This window comes from Rana temporaria, chromosome 3 (assembly GCF_905171775.1).
Source record: "Rana temporaria chromosome 3, aRanTem1.1, whole genome shotgun sequence".
Classification (NCBI taxonomy): Eukaryota; Metazoa; Chordata; class Amphibia; order Anura; family Ranidae; genus Rana; species Rana temporaria.
Window position 1 is genome coordinate 90147110 of NC_053491.1, and position 15878 is coordinate 90162987.

A 15878-nucleotide genomic window follows, 5' to 3' on the forward strand; every position below is an offset into this window, starting at 1 on the left:
CCGCGCATGCTCAAAATGACTTTGATGCATGCGCGGTAGCTTCCAAGGCATAGGTAGGGTGAAGTAAGATGGCGGCGATGGCATTGAATGTGACGAGTGCATGTTTGTCGTAGTCGATGAAGTCACCGCGTTCGTGCCATTCAAAAGAACGGCGGTTCTTTTGAATGGCCCGTGTGTACACTCGGCCGGCAAGAGAATCTTGCCAAGAATCTCGTCAGGAAAAAACCTCATTAACCTTATTCTTTTTTTTTTTATTTTTTTTTTTTACAGAAAGGAAAACAAACAGTTTAAAAACTTAAAAAAAAAATCAACAGTACACAAATAACAATCAAATACACACCACTAAAACACAAAAACACAAATACTGTATACACTTTGTGAAAAAATCAAAACTGGTCTAAATACACCCAAAAAAGCCCACCCCTTCTAAATAAAGAAAAAAAAATATCTTCAAGCTAATTTTAATGAGTGAAATTGAGAGCTTTCAACTGCTGTAAAGCTGTAATTTCATTCCACAATCTGTTTCATGGAAATTGCTCCACTTATTACTAAAATCCATACAAGAATATGGCTTAGCCAAGTGAGAAAATCGATGTTGAAACTTGCTGTCAGATTATTATATTTTTGTGTTGCTTGATTGATTTTTTTTTATAATAAATTGTAAGTAAGCAACCTGGCAGGAATCCTTATAGATAGATAGGTACATAGATAGAAATAGATAGGTATATGCTAGTGGTAGCTAAGGTCTCCTTTTTCCCCAACTTCAATAACTGTTAAAAAAAGTCTCTTAAAGTGGTTGTAAACCCCATTCATTAAATTTGAACTACATATATCTGTAGTGTTTACTTGTCTCTCTCCAAAGCTCTAAGTGTAGTTTCTCTCCGGTGCTTTGTTTCTCTGTTATCAGCATGAATCTTTTCTGACAAGTTCTCCGACACACGAGGGAACATGAGATACAAATTTGTGTCCTGGGACGGGAGATAAGCACACAGCTTGTCGATTCAGAATACAGCTCTGCCTATGTGAAGGGGGGTGTTTCCATTTTCTCCAATCAGCTCCCACACAGTGTAGCTGCAGTCTCTCCACCCTAACCTGGCAGATGAAGAACGATTTTTAAAACAATCTGCACTTTTGAAAGGGTGTGAAAAGGAGAAGACTGCAGATATACAAACAAAATTATGTAGAAAGATTTGTTTTATTTTTGTGTATCATCTGAGGCTATTCACTTCACTGGGTATATGTGAGGGTTTGCAATTACTTTAAAGAAGATAATTGTGTTTTCTCCACAAAATGCAAAACATTTTCCAATGTGTAGCAAAATCTCTGTAAGCAATATAGGGCACTTCCAGCTCTTGCACATGCATACACTTACTTGGGTAGGAACCCTACACTGCCCAGTATTCACATGCAATGCTTAGATCAGTTACAACGCTTGCTACTAATATTGGCTTACATAGGAATGGCCATAAATAGTTTATAACACTGACCACCTAGTTGCACTCTGCCTCGCTGTAAATATATAAATACACATTCAAATTTTGCAGCATTTACTTTTCTTATTAGTGCCTTACTAACTGTTTTATATAGCATACAGGATTAAATTACTGTGTCCCTGACTCAGAGTGTTTAACATAAACAAGTCTTTGGGGGATTATTTCTGCTTTACTGGGAAACAAAATAAACGTTTAAAGTTAATTGTATGAATAAATAGGTATATGTGTTGTAAATGGTAGCATATCTCTCAAATTGTAATATGTGCAAATTTATGAATAAGTTAACTGTCTATGCGATGTTAAGATTCTCCAAATTTTTGCAATGTTTTACTATTCCAAGGCTGATAGGGCCTTGGGGAGAGCAGCGTGGAAGACCTGGGAGTCAGGGGACCATCACTGTCAGCATTACTCCTTGGACTCAGTAAAGATCCCTCCATGGAATTCCTCCAGCTCCTGCCCATAGTTCCAGGAAAGTTAAGTCTCGGTGGCGAAGATGTTGCATTATTTGTATTTATAGGAGTTGGAGATCTGGAGCTTTGTTGAGAACCTGCCCAGGATCCATCTGGGGTTTGATTTCCAGCCACCGGTGTTGATGATCCTTGGCTGTTCGATTCAAGTTCATTCTCTTTATGAGAGGCTTTGGTATCTCTAGATAAGCGTGGTACAATGGGATCTCTTGGCTCTTTTTCACATCCTAGTTGGGATATGCTCCTTATCTGCTGAACCTGTTGCTGGAAACGCAGCTTAGCTGCAAAGAGAATGACCGAAATCATCAGACCATGTAGTAAAGCATGAAACGAAAACTTTCATAATACCAATACACATTGTCTTAACCAATGTAAGTGTAAATACAACAAAAAAGTGCCTGGCTGAATTTCATCAAAATCCATTTTATGCAAAATTAGATTATTCTAGTAACAAATTATCAATCAAATGGTATTAGTACATTAGACCAACATTATAATAATCTGTATTGTTATGAACAAAAACACACTTAATGGAAAACTGTGAGAACGGACAGAAATATGGTGCCTGCCTTTGCTGACCCCATTCTGAAAATGCTAGCTGCCTGCTGTGAAAGAAATTGTAAATTCTGTATAAAACTATTCCATTTTGAATGCTTTGCTTTTGTAATATACATTGCAATCATTGTGCACACAGCACTAATAATGTTTGGTTCTTTTGTGTCTGTTCCCTACTACAATAGTTATTAATTTGGAGCCACTAATCAATATTAGGATAGGATTTGCCATGCTATAACATTTCCATATAATCTGGCTTTCTAAAACAGCCTTTTTCAACCAGGGTGTCCAGGCAGGAACCCTGGGTTGCCTTCAGGTTTCTTCAGGGGTGCCTTGGCAAAATGCCAAAAAATTGCCCCAGAATTGTATACAAGGCAGTGGGTGGATGAAACCTGCCTTTTAGTTACACAAAGCCACAGGTTTTCATTGTACACCATTACAACCTTCTAGCTGCCAACCTCCTAACGACCAATTGTTTTATCAGTTAATAAGGAGACTGTCGGTTCCCTGCATATCATCATTGTTTGACCCTCCTTTGCCTCTGGACATCAGCTTTGGGGTCTCATAAGCTAGGCGAGGGAGAAAAACTGAGGGAGAGGAGAAACATTGGAATACTAGTCATTACCAGTTTGCAAAAGTGTATTTGCTTTGGAAGAATAAATCACCTAACGTTGGTAATCCTACGTGTATTGATGTTGCTGCATTATATAAAACTATCAGAAAATAGTTTTAACATTTTAGAATGGGGCGCCCCAAGACTGTCCATTTTAACCACTTAACCACCAGCCGCCGTCATATAACGGCGGCAAGGTGGTTGCTTAACTGGGGGTCGCCGTTATTTAACGGCGCCCACCAGAAGCAGTAATGCGCGCCGCCTCGGGCGCGCACACTGAAAATTCTGTGCGCGCCGGGTCTATGAGACCCGGCGCTACACAGATCTCGGTAATTGACCGACAACCGCGGTCTTTTACCATGTGATCGCGCCGTCCAATGACGGCGCGATCACAGGTAAACAAACCGGCGTCATTTGATGACGCCGGTTCCTCCCTCCTCTCGCTGTACCGATCGATACAGTGTGAGAGGGGGGAGCGCGGGGTGTCAGCAGCGCTGTGGATGGATCTGTGACTATTGCAGTCACAGATCCATCCATCCCTGCTCAGCCATCCCTGCATTAACCCCTGCAATACTCTGGCTTCCCTGTGCAATACTCTGCATTAACCCCTGCAATACTCTGCCTTCCCTGTGCAATACTCTGCATTAACCCCTGCAATACTCTGCCTTCCCTGCGCAATTACTCTGCAATACCCCCTGCGCGATAATCTGCAATACCCCCTGCGCGATAATCTGCAATACCCCCCGCGCGATACTCTGCAAAAACCCCGCGCGATACTCTGCAAAAACCCCGCGCGATACTCTGCAAAAACCCCGCGCGATACTCTGCAAAAACCCCGCGCGATACTCTGCAAAAACCCCGCGCGATACTCTGCAAAAACCCCGCGCGATACTCTGCAATGCCCCCGCGCCATACTCTGCAATGCCCCCGCGCCATACTCTGCAATGCCCCCGCGCGATACTCTGCAATGCCCCCGCGCAATACTCTGCAATGCCCCCGCGCAATACTCTGCAATGCCCCCGCGCAATACTCTGCAATGCCCCCACGCAATACTCTGCAATGCCCCCGCGCAATACTCTGCAGTACCCCCTGCCAGTACTCTGCAGTACCCCTTGCGCAATACTCTGCAGTACCCCCGCACAATACTCTGAAATACCCCCCGCGCAATACTCTGCAATACCCCCCGCGCAATACTCTGCAATACCCCCCGCGCAATACTCTGCAATACCCCACGCGCAATACTCTGCAATACCCCCCGCCCAATACCCCCCGCGCAATACTCTGCAATACCCCCCACACAATACTTTGCAATACCCCCCGCACAATACTCTGCAATACCCCCCGCACAATACTCTGCAATACCCCCGCACCATACTCTGCAATACCCTCCGCACCATACTCTGCAATACCCTCCACACAATACTCTGCAATACCCCCCACACAATACTCTGCAATACCCCCCACACAATACTCTGCAATACCCCCCACACAATACTCTGCAATACCCCCCACACAATACTCTGCAATACCCCCGCACCAATACTTTGCAATACCCCGGCCAATACTTTGCAATACCCCGGCCAATACTCTGCAATACCCCAACACCAATACTTTGCAATACCCCCGCACCAATACTTTGCAATACCCCCGCACCAATACTCTGCAATACCCCGGCCAATACTCTGCAATACCCAGAAAATACTCTGGGGAAAAAAATGTGTTTTAACCACTTCCCGCCCACGTCATATGAGGTCCTTGACTTTGTGCAGGGATATCTAAATGATGCCTGCAGCTACAGGCATCATTCAGATATCATTTTTTTCAGCCGGCGATTCTGTACACCATAAGAACTATCATGGCGGCTGTTCCGCCTCTTGATCGTTCTTACAAGAGGCAAAAGTGGACGTCCCCACTCCCTTCGCCCTCCGGTGCTTCTTCTGACTCACCGCTGCGATCGAAGCCAGGATCATTTTTTTTTTTTTTTGGTTTTTTTCAGGCTTCCCAGCCTAGAGGTGAGATGTGGGGTCTTATTGACCCCACATCTCACTGTAAAGAGGACCTGTCATGCTATATTCCTATTACAAGGGATGTTTCCATTCCTTGTAATTGGAATAAAAGTGATCAAAACATTTATTTTTGTGGAAAAACGTGTCAAACTAAAATAAATAAAGTAAAATGAACAATAAAAATAAAAAATAAATATTTAAAGCGCCCCTGTTCCCGCGTGCTCGTATACAGAAGCGAATGTGTACGTAAGTCCCGCCCACATATGAAAACGGTGTTCAAACCACACATGTGGGGTATCGCTGCGAACGTTAGAGCGAGAGCAATCATTTTGGCCCCAGACCTCCTCTGTAACTAAAAACATGTAACCAGTAAAAACATTTAAAACGTCGCCTATGGGGATTTTTAAGTAGCGAAGTTTGGCGCCATTCCACAAGCGTGTGCAATATTGAAGGGTGACATGTTGGGTATCTATTTACTCGGCGTAACTTCATCTTTCATATTATGCAAAAACATTGGGCTAACTTTAATGTTTTTTTTTTTAAAAAGCACAAAACTGTTTTATTTCCCAAAAAAATGCGTTCGAAAAATTGCTGTGCAAATACCATGCGCGATAAAAAGTTGCAACGACCGCCATTGTATTCTCTAGGGTCTTTGCTAAAAAAGCATATATAATGTTTTGGGGTTCTATGTAATTTTCTAGCAAATAAATGATGATTTTTACATGTAGGAGAGAAATGTCAGAACTGGTCTGGGTGCTCCAGAACGCCTGATGGTGCTCCCTGCATGTTGGGCCTCTGTATGTGGCCACGCTGTGTAAAAGTCTCACACATGTGGTATCGCCATACTCGGGAGGAATAGCAGAATGTGTTTTGGGGTGTATTTTGTGGTATGAATATGCTGTGTGCGAGAAATAACCTGCTAATATGAAACTTTTGTGGGGGGGAAAAAAAAAAAAACCTTGATTTTGCAAAGAATTGTGGGAAAAAATTACAACTTCAAAAAACTCACCATGCCTCTTTCTAAATACCTTGGAATGTCTTCTTTCCAAAAAGGGGTCATTTAGGGGGTATTTGTACTTTTCTGGCATGTTAGGGTCTCAAGAAATGAGAAAGGCCGTCAGTACTTCAGATGTGATCAAATTGATAAATTTTCAGTAATTGGTACCATAGCTTGTAGACCCTATAACTTTCACCCAGACTAAATAATAACCCAATTTTTTTTTTTTAACCAAAGATATGTAGAAGTATACATTTTAGGCCAAATTTATGAAGAAAAATTCATTTTTTGCAAAATTTTATAATAGAAATGAAAAAAAATTCATTTTTTTACAAAATTTTCGTTCTTTTTTCATTATTAGCGGAAAAAATAAAAACCGCAGAGGTGATCAAATACCACCAAAAGAAAGCTCTATTTGTGGGAAAAAAAGGACAAAAATTTCATTTGGTTACAGTGTTGTATGACTGAGTTATTGTCATTCAAAATGTGAGAGCACCGAAAGCTGAAAATTGGTCTGGTTATTAAGGGTGTTTAAGTGCCCAGTTGTCAAGTGGTTAAAGGGTGCCTTGATTGAAAAGAAGTTGAGAAACACTGGGCCGGATTCAGATACAATGGCGTATCTGTCCGGCCGGCGTAACGTATCTCCGATACGTTACTCCGCTCTAACTTTGGGTGCAGATTCTTTATTCATAAAGAACTTCCCCCTTTAGTTACGGCGGCGTAACGTATGTGTTGCGGCGTAAGGCCGCGTAATTCAAATGGGGATGTAGGGGGTGTGTTTTATGTAAATGTGTCTTGACCCCAAGTTTTTTACGTTTTGTTTGAACGGCGCATGCGCCGTCCGTAAAATATCCCAGTGTGCATTGCTCTAAATGATGTCGCAAAGGTTTCGACATGAACATAAATTACGTCCAGCCGCATTCGCGAACGACTTACGCAAACGACGTAAAATGTCAAAACTCGGCGTGGAATGACGGCCATACTTAACATAGGATACGCCGCACATACCCCTCATATAGCAGGGGTAACTTTACGACGGAAAAAGTCGAACGCAAACAATGTAAAAAAGGCGCCGGGCGGTCGTTCGTTTCTGAATCGGCGTAAATCCTCATTTGCATATTCCTCGCGTAAAAATACGGAAGCGCCACCTAGCGGCCAGCCTGGAATTGCAGCCTAAGATCCGACGGTGTAAGACACTTACACCTGTCGGATCTTAGGGAGATCTATGCGGAACCTGATTCTATGAATCAGGCGCATAGATCCAACCAACGGAACTCAGAGATACGACGGCGTATCAGGAGATGTAGCAGAACATATTTGGCCTAAATTTATGAAGAAGTTAGATTTTTTTTAAATGTTATTGAATGTGATTTACGTTACTCCGCCGCAAGTTTTTGAGGCAAGTGCTTTATTCAGAAAGCACCTGCCTCTAAAGTTGCGGCGGGATATCGTAAATCCCCCGGCGGAATTCAAATTCCGCGGCTAGGGGGCGTGTAAAATTTAAATCAGGCGCGTCCCGGCGCTGAACGAACTGCGCATGCGCCGTCCGCTAAATTTCCCAGTGTGCATTGCTCCAAATGACGTCGCTAGGACGTCATTGGTTTCGACGTGAACGTAAATTACGTCCATCCGTATTCGCGAACGACTTACGCAAACGACGTAAAAAATTCGAAATTCGACCCGGGAACGACGGCCATACTTAACATAGGATACGCCGCATACAGTATAGCTGGGGTAACTATACGCCGGAAAAAGCCGAACACAAACGACGTAAAAAAAATGCGCCGGGCGGTCGTTCGTTTCTGAATCGGCGTAACTCCTCATTTGCATATTCCTCGCGTATACAAACGGAAGCGCCACCTAGCGGCCAGCATGAGATTGCAGCCTAAGATCCGACGGTGTAAGTCACTTACACCTGTCGGATCTTAGGGAGATCTATGCGGAACCTGATTCTATGAATCAGGCGCATAGATCCAACCAACGGAACTCAGAGATACGACGGCGTATCAGGAGATACGCCGTCGTATCTCTATCTGAATCTGCCCCATTGTTCTTTTTTCAAAATGTTTTTTTTTGTTTATTTAATAAAAAATTAAAAACCCAGTGGTGATCAAATACCCCCAAAAGAAAGCTCTATTTGTGTGAAAAAAATAATATACTGTAGATTGAATTTGTGTACAGTGTTGCATGGCCAGGCAATTGCCAGTTAACCACTTGCGGACTGCTCACCGTAAAGTTACTGTGGCAGGGCGGCCACTCTGCGCCAGATCATGTACCTAGTACGTGATCTGACACTTCCGGGTCTGGGGAGTCATTACCGCAAAATGCAGCCGATTTGGCATGTCAAATTGCATGCCAAATCGCATCAATGTCAACCAGGGTTTTGCATCAAGAGAAGTGCTCTGAAAGAAATGCCATTGTAAAAGCAGAAACTGAAGGTGGGTGTTTTGGAACTTAGAGATGCATACACATAACTGTGTGCAGCACAAGATATACCCAAAGCTGACCACTTCCTGATTCATGTGATCGTGCCCATAGTCTTTTTTGGCTGCTCCCAGGCTGCCTCCTACATCTTTTTTGTTTTCCCAGAAAAGCTGAGGCTTGTACAAACCTTTCATTAGAGATTCATTTTTTTCTCGCAGCACTTTGATTTCAGAAGACATTGTGAATATCTGAAAAATTCATAAAATATTAATATAAATTCATTCAACGGGTTAATTTTGACTAATCTTGGTAATAAATACATTGTACTGTATTGCAGTATTTTGCAAAGGGAGGAAACATAAACGTATAGCTAGTATTTAAATGTTAAATATTTAAAATGCTGAAGTTAAAAAAGCTGCTCAAAGGACCAGGAAATAAGGTATACTGTTAAATATGTATTACATGTAATTTTTTTGGAGTAGTAGGGCATTCAGCCATGCACAGTGTGAGGAGCCATGCGTTTATGTTTTTGTAATTGCGGTGAGCTGGATGATGGTTGTAGATGAGCCTGTACGGCAATATGGGCTGCTTGCAAACACCCTGCTGCAAGTACCAAAACATAGACACACGGCTCTTCATGGTATACCTGGCCGAATACATATGTGAACAAGCAATAATGCTACAGTACAGTATAGTATAGATAAAAAAAGACAGAATGATGTAATGTACTTTTTCCTGTTGCTCTTTCAACTGTGTCTGTAATTTCTTGACATCTTTTTCTTCTGATTCTCCATGCAGGTTTTGCTGTTCTTCCTGTTGCCTTTTCTCCTTGACAACATTCTCCTGATGCTCTTTGTGTGCTTTGACAGAATTTAGCACATTCTGAAAGAAATGAGATAGATTGTAAATACATACAGTATATAACAAAAGTATGCCTGTCCTCATATTGCCTCCTCCCCAACAATATACAAAGAGATCTTCTAGGTACAGTATCTCACAAAAGTGAGTACACCCCTCACATTTTTGTAAATATTTTATTATCTTTTCATGTGACAACACTAAAGAAATGACACTTTGCTACAATGTAAAGTAGTGAGTGTACAGCTCGTATAACAGTGTAAATTTGCCGTCCCCTCAAAATAACTCACCACACAGCTATTAATGTCTAAACCACTGGCAACAAAAGTGAGTACACCCCTAAGTGTGAATGTCCAAATTGGGCCGAAAGTGTCAATATTTTGTGTGGCCACCATTTATTTTCCAGCACTGCCTTTACCTTCTTGGGCATGGAGTTCACCAGAGCTTCACAGGTTGCCACTGGGGTCCTCTTCCACTCCTCCATGACGACATCACGGAGCCAGTGGATGTTAGAGACTTTGCGCTCCTCCACCTTCCATTTGAGGATACCCCACAGATGCTCAATAGGGTTTAGGTCTGGAGACATGCTTGTCCAGTCTATCACCTTTACCCTCATCTTCTTTGGCAAGGCAGTGGTCGTCTTGGAGGTGTGCTTGAGGTCGTTATCATGTTGGGATACTGCCCTGCGGCCTAGTCTTCGAAGGGAGGGGATCATGCTCTGCTTCATTATGTCACAGTACATGCTGACATTCATAGTTCCTTCAATGAACTGTAGCTCCCCAGTGCCAGCAGTCAGCCCCAGACACTCCCACCACCATGCTTGACTGTAGGCAAGACACACTTGTCTTTGTACTCCTCACCTGGTTGCCGCCACACACGCTTGACACCATCTGAACCAAATAAGTTTATCTTGGTCTCATCAGACCCCACAGAACAAGGTTCCAGTAATCCATGTCCTTAGTCTGCTTGTCTTCAGCAAACTGATTGCAGGCTTTCTTGTGCATCATCTTTAGAAGAGGCTTCCTTCTGGGATGACAGCCATGCAGACCAATTTGATGCAGTGTGCAGTGTATGGTCTCAGCACTGACAGGCTGACCCCCTCCCCTTTAACCTCTGCAGCAATGCTGGCAGCACTCATACGTCTATTTTTCCCAAAGACAACCTCTGGATATGACGCTGAGCACGTGCACTCAACTTCTTTGGCCTGTTCTGAGTTAAACCTGTCCTGTTAAACCGATGTATGGTCTTGGCCACTGTGCTGTAGCTCAGTTTCAGGGTCTTGGCAATCTTCTTATAGCCTAGGCCTTTTTTTAGGTAGAGCAACAATTCTTTTTTTCAGATCCTCAGAGAGTTCTTTGCCATGAGGTGCCGTGTTGAATTTTCAGTGACCAGTATGAGAGACTGAGAGCTATAAAATCAAATTTAACACGCCTGCTCCCCATTCATACCTGAGACCTTGTAACACTGAGTCACATGACCCTGGGGAGGGAAAATGGCTAATTGGGCCCAATTTGGTCATTTTTACTTAGGGGTTGTACTCACTTTTGTTGCCAGCGGTTTAGACATTATTGGCTGTGTGTTGAATTATTTTGAGGACCGCAAATTTGTTATACAAGCTGTACACTCACTACTTTACATTGTAGCAAAGTGTCATTTCTTCAGTGTTGTCACATGAAAAGATATAATAAAATATTTACAAAAATGTGAGGGGTGTACTCACTTTTGTGAGATCCTGTACATGCACTGTGGATAGCTTTGTTCCCTTTTCTCTATAGAAAATAGGAGGATGAACTATGCCACAAAAACAAGTTAGAAAACCTCTGAGACTGTAGAATCTGAGAAAGTTTATGATCAGACTGCTCACCTGGTTAAAGAATGCAAGGCCTTGCACTGAGGGCTCTGACCACATTGGTAAGAAGCTGTGACATGTTATAGACATACCCGTTTATAGTTTTAGTTGTCACTGAGGACGGGTTAATTAAAATAATGTAAGCATTATTTTCTTTCAGCATCAGCTTTTATTACAACTGATATGTGTTTATGACATTTCAATATCATTATGTGTGGGTCAAATCTCTGAAACTACTTTTTAAATGCGTTTAAAAAATTGCACTGTGCTTGTGCTCAGGGCACACCTGAATGATGATTCCCCTTTATATTTATCCTGCTACATGTTTTTGGTAAAAAAAACTCCCAATAAGCGTATATTGATTGGTTTGCGCAAAAGTTAGAGGGCCAGATTCACAGACATTTGCACTTGCGCCGCGTATCAGAGATACGCTACACCGCCGTACCTTACCTGGCGTACTTTCAAATCCACAAAGATTACGCGCCGTAAGTTACGGCGGCGTAGTGTATTTCTGGCGGCGGAATTCAAATCTGCGGGTAGGGGGCGGGTTTCATTTAAATGAAGCGCGTCCCCGTGCCGATTGAACTGCGCATGCTCCGTTTCGAATTTTCCCGTCGTGCTTTGCGCGAAATGACGTCGCAACGACGTCATTTTTAGAACTTTAACGTGAGTTACGTCCATCCCTATTCACGGACGACTTACGCCAAAAAAATACACATTTTCAAATTTCGACGCGGGAACGACGGCCATACTTAACATGGCATGTCTATCTATACGCTGCAAAATACCAGCCCTAACTATACGCTGGAAAAAGCCGACTACAGACGACGTTAGAAAATGCGACGGCCGCGCGTACGTTCGTGGATCGTCGTAAATCCCTAATTTGCATACCCGACGCGGAAAACGACGCAAAATCCACCCAGCGGGCGCCAAAGTATTGCACCTCCGATCCGAAGGCGTACGAAGCCGTACGCCTGTCGGATCGAGCCCAGAAGCCGTCGTATTTTGGTTTGAGGATTCAAACTAAAGATACGACGCGGGAAATTTGAAAGTACGCCGGCTTATCAGTAGATACGCCGGCGTACTTCATCTGTGGATCTGGCCCAGAGTGTCTACAAACGATGAGATACTTTTTGGGTGCCAGTGACACCAATACTGTGATCAGTGCTAAAAATAAAAAAACTGTCACTGCATTTATGACACTGGCTGAGAAGGGGGTTAACATTTGGGGGCGATTAAAGGGTTAAATGTGTCCCTAGGGAGTGCTTTTTAACTGTGGGAGAGATGCTTGTACTGTGGGAAGACAGAGATCTGCGTTCCCGATTAGCAGAAACACAGGATCTCTGTCTTCCCTTGTCATAGAATGGCGATCTGCCTTGTTTACATAGGCAGGTCGCCGTTTTGCCTCTATTGGGACGATTGGCGGGTCCCGCTGACTGGCTCCTGCTGTGTCCAATTACTGTGGGAGCTGGTCGCCAGCGTAGAAACAACGTACAGGTACATGATTTTGCCTGTAGGAGCCGCCTCCCTGCAGTACATATATACGTGGGGTGGTCGGCAAGTGGTTAAACAAAGCCCCCCCCTGTTCCTTAATATACTGCCAGATATAAAGTCTGCCACCCTCATAATGTTCAAGGTTTAACGTTCAATGCTGAGTTACCAGTTTTATCACAGGCTATATTGGCATTAATCTGTACCATCTCATTGGTCAAATGTTGTGGCCACCCTTAAAGGGGTTGTAAAGGTTTGTTTTTTATTTTCTAAATAGGTTCCTTTAATCGAGTGCATTCTTGGTTCACTTACCTTTTCCTTTGATTTCCCTTTTATTTATTTTTTTGCTTTGTCTGAATTTTTCACTTCCTGTTCCTCCTCAGTAAGCCTGCCCCCATCATCCGAGCCGTTCTGGCTGGAGGTTAGCCACCGTGCTCGCCCCCATGTTAAGGGGAGGTCCCTGTTCCAATTCCTGAGTCCTAGCCTTATTCTTCAATAGGAAACCCTAACCCCTAACCCAAACCCTAGCCCTAACCCTTGGGACTACATCCCTGCGGGGAGACGCTGTGTTCACCCTTACGAACCTTTACAACCGCTTTAATGTTAACTGGATTCTCGCTTAAAAAACAAAATAAAAAAAAACTTCAGTTTGTATATAAATTACCTTCACTAATCTGGATTTCACTGTCCAGTCATCAGCTGGCTTCTCGTCTTTAGGAATCTGTTTATAAGCACTTTCCAAGTTTTGCTTTCCTTTGAACAATCCCTTGAGCTGCTCAAATAGACACAAAGTACATATGAGCAAAATAATGAAGAAAGACGATATATTGCAGCTGATTTTTAGTTACTCACTACTAGATGATGACAGATTTATGATATATCACATAATAAATTTCTTCCAAGCATTTTTTTATAATCTCTTCATTAGGGTTGCACCGATATCGTTTTTACCGGCGAGTACCTATACTCTTGGCCAAGTACTTACCGATACTGAGTACTGGTACCTTTGCGGTGCAAATTGAGCCCATACAAAATGAATGGGCTCAAATCACACTGCAAAGAATCGCATGTCATTTGAACAGGAATCGCACTGCATTCTTATTCAAATCACATGCAGTTTCCTGCACCGTTCCTGGTGAACACAGGCTGAAATCACTATGACAAGCCTGGGTTCACACAGGAGCGGTGTGGGAAACTGCATGCAATTCGGATAGAAATCGCACAGCATTCCTGTTAACATTGCATGTGATTCTTTGCAGTGCAATTTGAGCCCATTAATTTTTTATATGCACAAATCGAACCGCAAAAGTATTGGTTTGGGTATCGGTGCATTTGCAGGAGTACTCCTGCAAATGCTCAGTGTCGGCATTGATACTGGTATTGGTGCAACCCTACTCGTCCTTCAAAACTGAAAATAAAATGACATGCACTAAAGGATAAGTTTCAAACCTCTTATTTTACATAAAGAGTAAGACATAAAGGTGCATATTTATTTATGAGCAAAATTTAGTCAACTAGCAAATGCATTCAGTGAGAACCTAATGCTATCTAGCAACTTCTGCAACAGTGCTTAATGTGATAATAAATTTGAAATGTTTTATTTATTTTTTTATCAATAACAGTTTTATTCAGAAGTTTTCAATACACGTATACATGCAGGACCATACACGTAAGCAACATCTAGACGACCGGTTTTCTCGGCAGGAAACACTTTCCTGCCGGAAATTCCAACGGGAAAATAGAGAGGAGGGTTCTCTATTTTCCCATCAGGATTCTGGGCTGTTTTCCTGCCGGGAAAACTGCTAGGGAGCATACACCCGGCCAAATGCTCTCCTGGCAGTTTTCCTGCCGGGAAAACCGGTCGAGTGTACAAGGTTTAAGGGTTGGATTTACTAAAACTGGACAGTGCAAAATATGATGCAGCTGTGCATGGTAGCCAATCAGCTTCTAACTTCAGTTTGTTCAGAAGCTGATTGTTTTCTATGCAGGCCTGCTCTAGATTTTGCACTCTCTAATTTTACTAAATCAACCCCTATGTGTGTTATTTTTCATTTTCAAGCTTTTACTAATATATGTAAAACCTTTATCCCAAAATGAGAATTTTTTTTTGCTGTAACTTCATAAAAAGTGTTAGCAGAAGTCCTAATTTGTTAGTCAAGTCCAACAAAAAGCTGGCCATACATGGATTGGAATTGGGCCAGTTCAGCAAAAAACAGCCAAATTTCGACGTACGTGTGTAGCCTCCTCTGTCCAACAGAAGCCAGTTGTTAGACTGGCATTTGTTGAAAGGTCCTGCTGGGAAATTAGCATTTTATCAGCACATACAGCCAATGGGCTGCAGCACTAATCAGCGTATTCTCCTGCTGTCAGAATACAGAGACACTATGGGGAGGATTTCCCCATCCACCTGAGGGTTTGAAAGCCAGAATGTGTCTCTACGTGGCTGCTCTTGGTTTACTAACATACACCAGCTGTACAGTTTCATACTATTCTTGCATCAGTAACCTGCTCCCTTACTGATACAGGGCAACATCCTCTTTTGGCTTCAGTGTCTTTAGCTTTCCAACGTCCCTGTGGGTGCCCGGCATGATTCAAACTCTATCCTTTTTGTGCAACATCATTGCATGCTGTCAAGACCAGCTACTCTAAACAGGCAAATTTCGGAGAAACAGTTCCGCCTTTGTTCATTGTTTTTAAATATGTCTATTGGAATGTTTCATTTGTGACACCACTACAATATATTTTATTCATTCCTTTTATTTTATTCATTTATGATTGACCTCCTCATAACACCCCTGAAGAAAGAGACAATGATACTCTGAAACGCATCAGTTGGATTACGAGAATCTCATTTGCAATCTTTGTGGTGACTTTGTATTTTGTACATAGCAACTGTTAATCATTCCAATGTATTCTGTTTTTATCTTTTACTTTGTTTATCATGTGTGACAAATTATACTTTTTCAAATGAATTATGCCAGTGCCTTTAAAGTCCACTTAGGGGATATCCTCGTTTTGTTCACCCACCTTGAATGTGTGGACGGGGGAATCGGTTTAGTTGTTTTCATTCAGCCAGCTGCCAGGCAAATGTGCCTAGACACCTCCTTCTTTTAGATGTTCCCCAG

General features: G+C 42.6%; 1 protein-coding gene across 3 annotated transcripts in view; it reads right to left on the reverse strand.

The window, feature by feature from the left end:
- Positions 1 to 315: 315 nt before the first annotated feature.
- The window catches only part of LOC120931466 (golgin subfamily A member 6-like protein 22), a 101954-nt gene continuing 86391 nt past the window's right edge, over positions 316 to 15878 (reverse strand). For all 3 annotated transcript variants that reach the window (XM_040342947.1, XM_040342946.1, XM_040342948.1), the window contains 4 exons: positions 13418 to 13525; positions 9285 to 9437; positions 8743 to 8803; positions 316 to 2241 (listed from right to left, as the gene is read on the reverse strand). In XM_040342947.1, coding sequence (XP_040198881.1) covers positions 1793 to 2241; positions 8743 to 8803; positions 9285 to 9437; positions 13418 to 13525 — 771 coding nt within the window. In that variant the 3' untranslated portion in view covers positions 316 to 1792. The remainder of the gene's footprint in view (positions 2242 to 8742; positions 8804 to 9284; positions 9438 to 13417; positions 13526 to 15878) is intronic.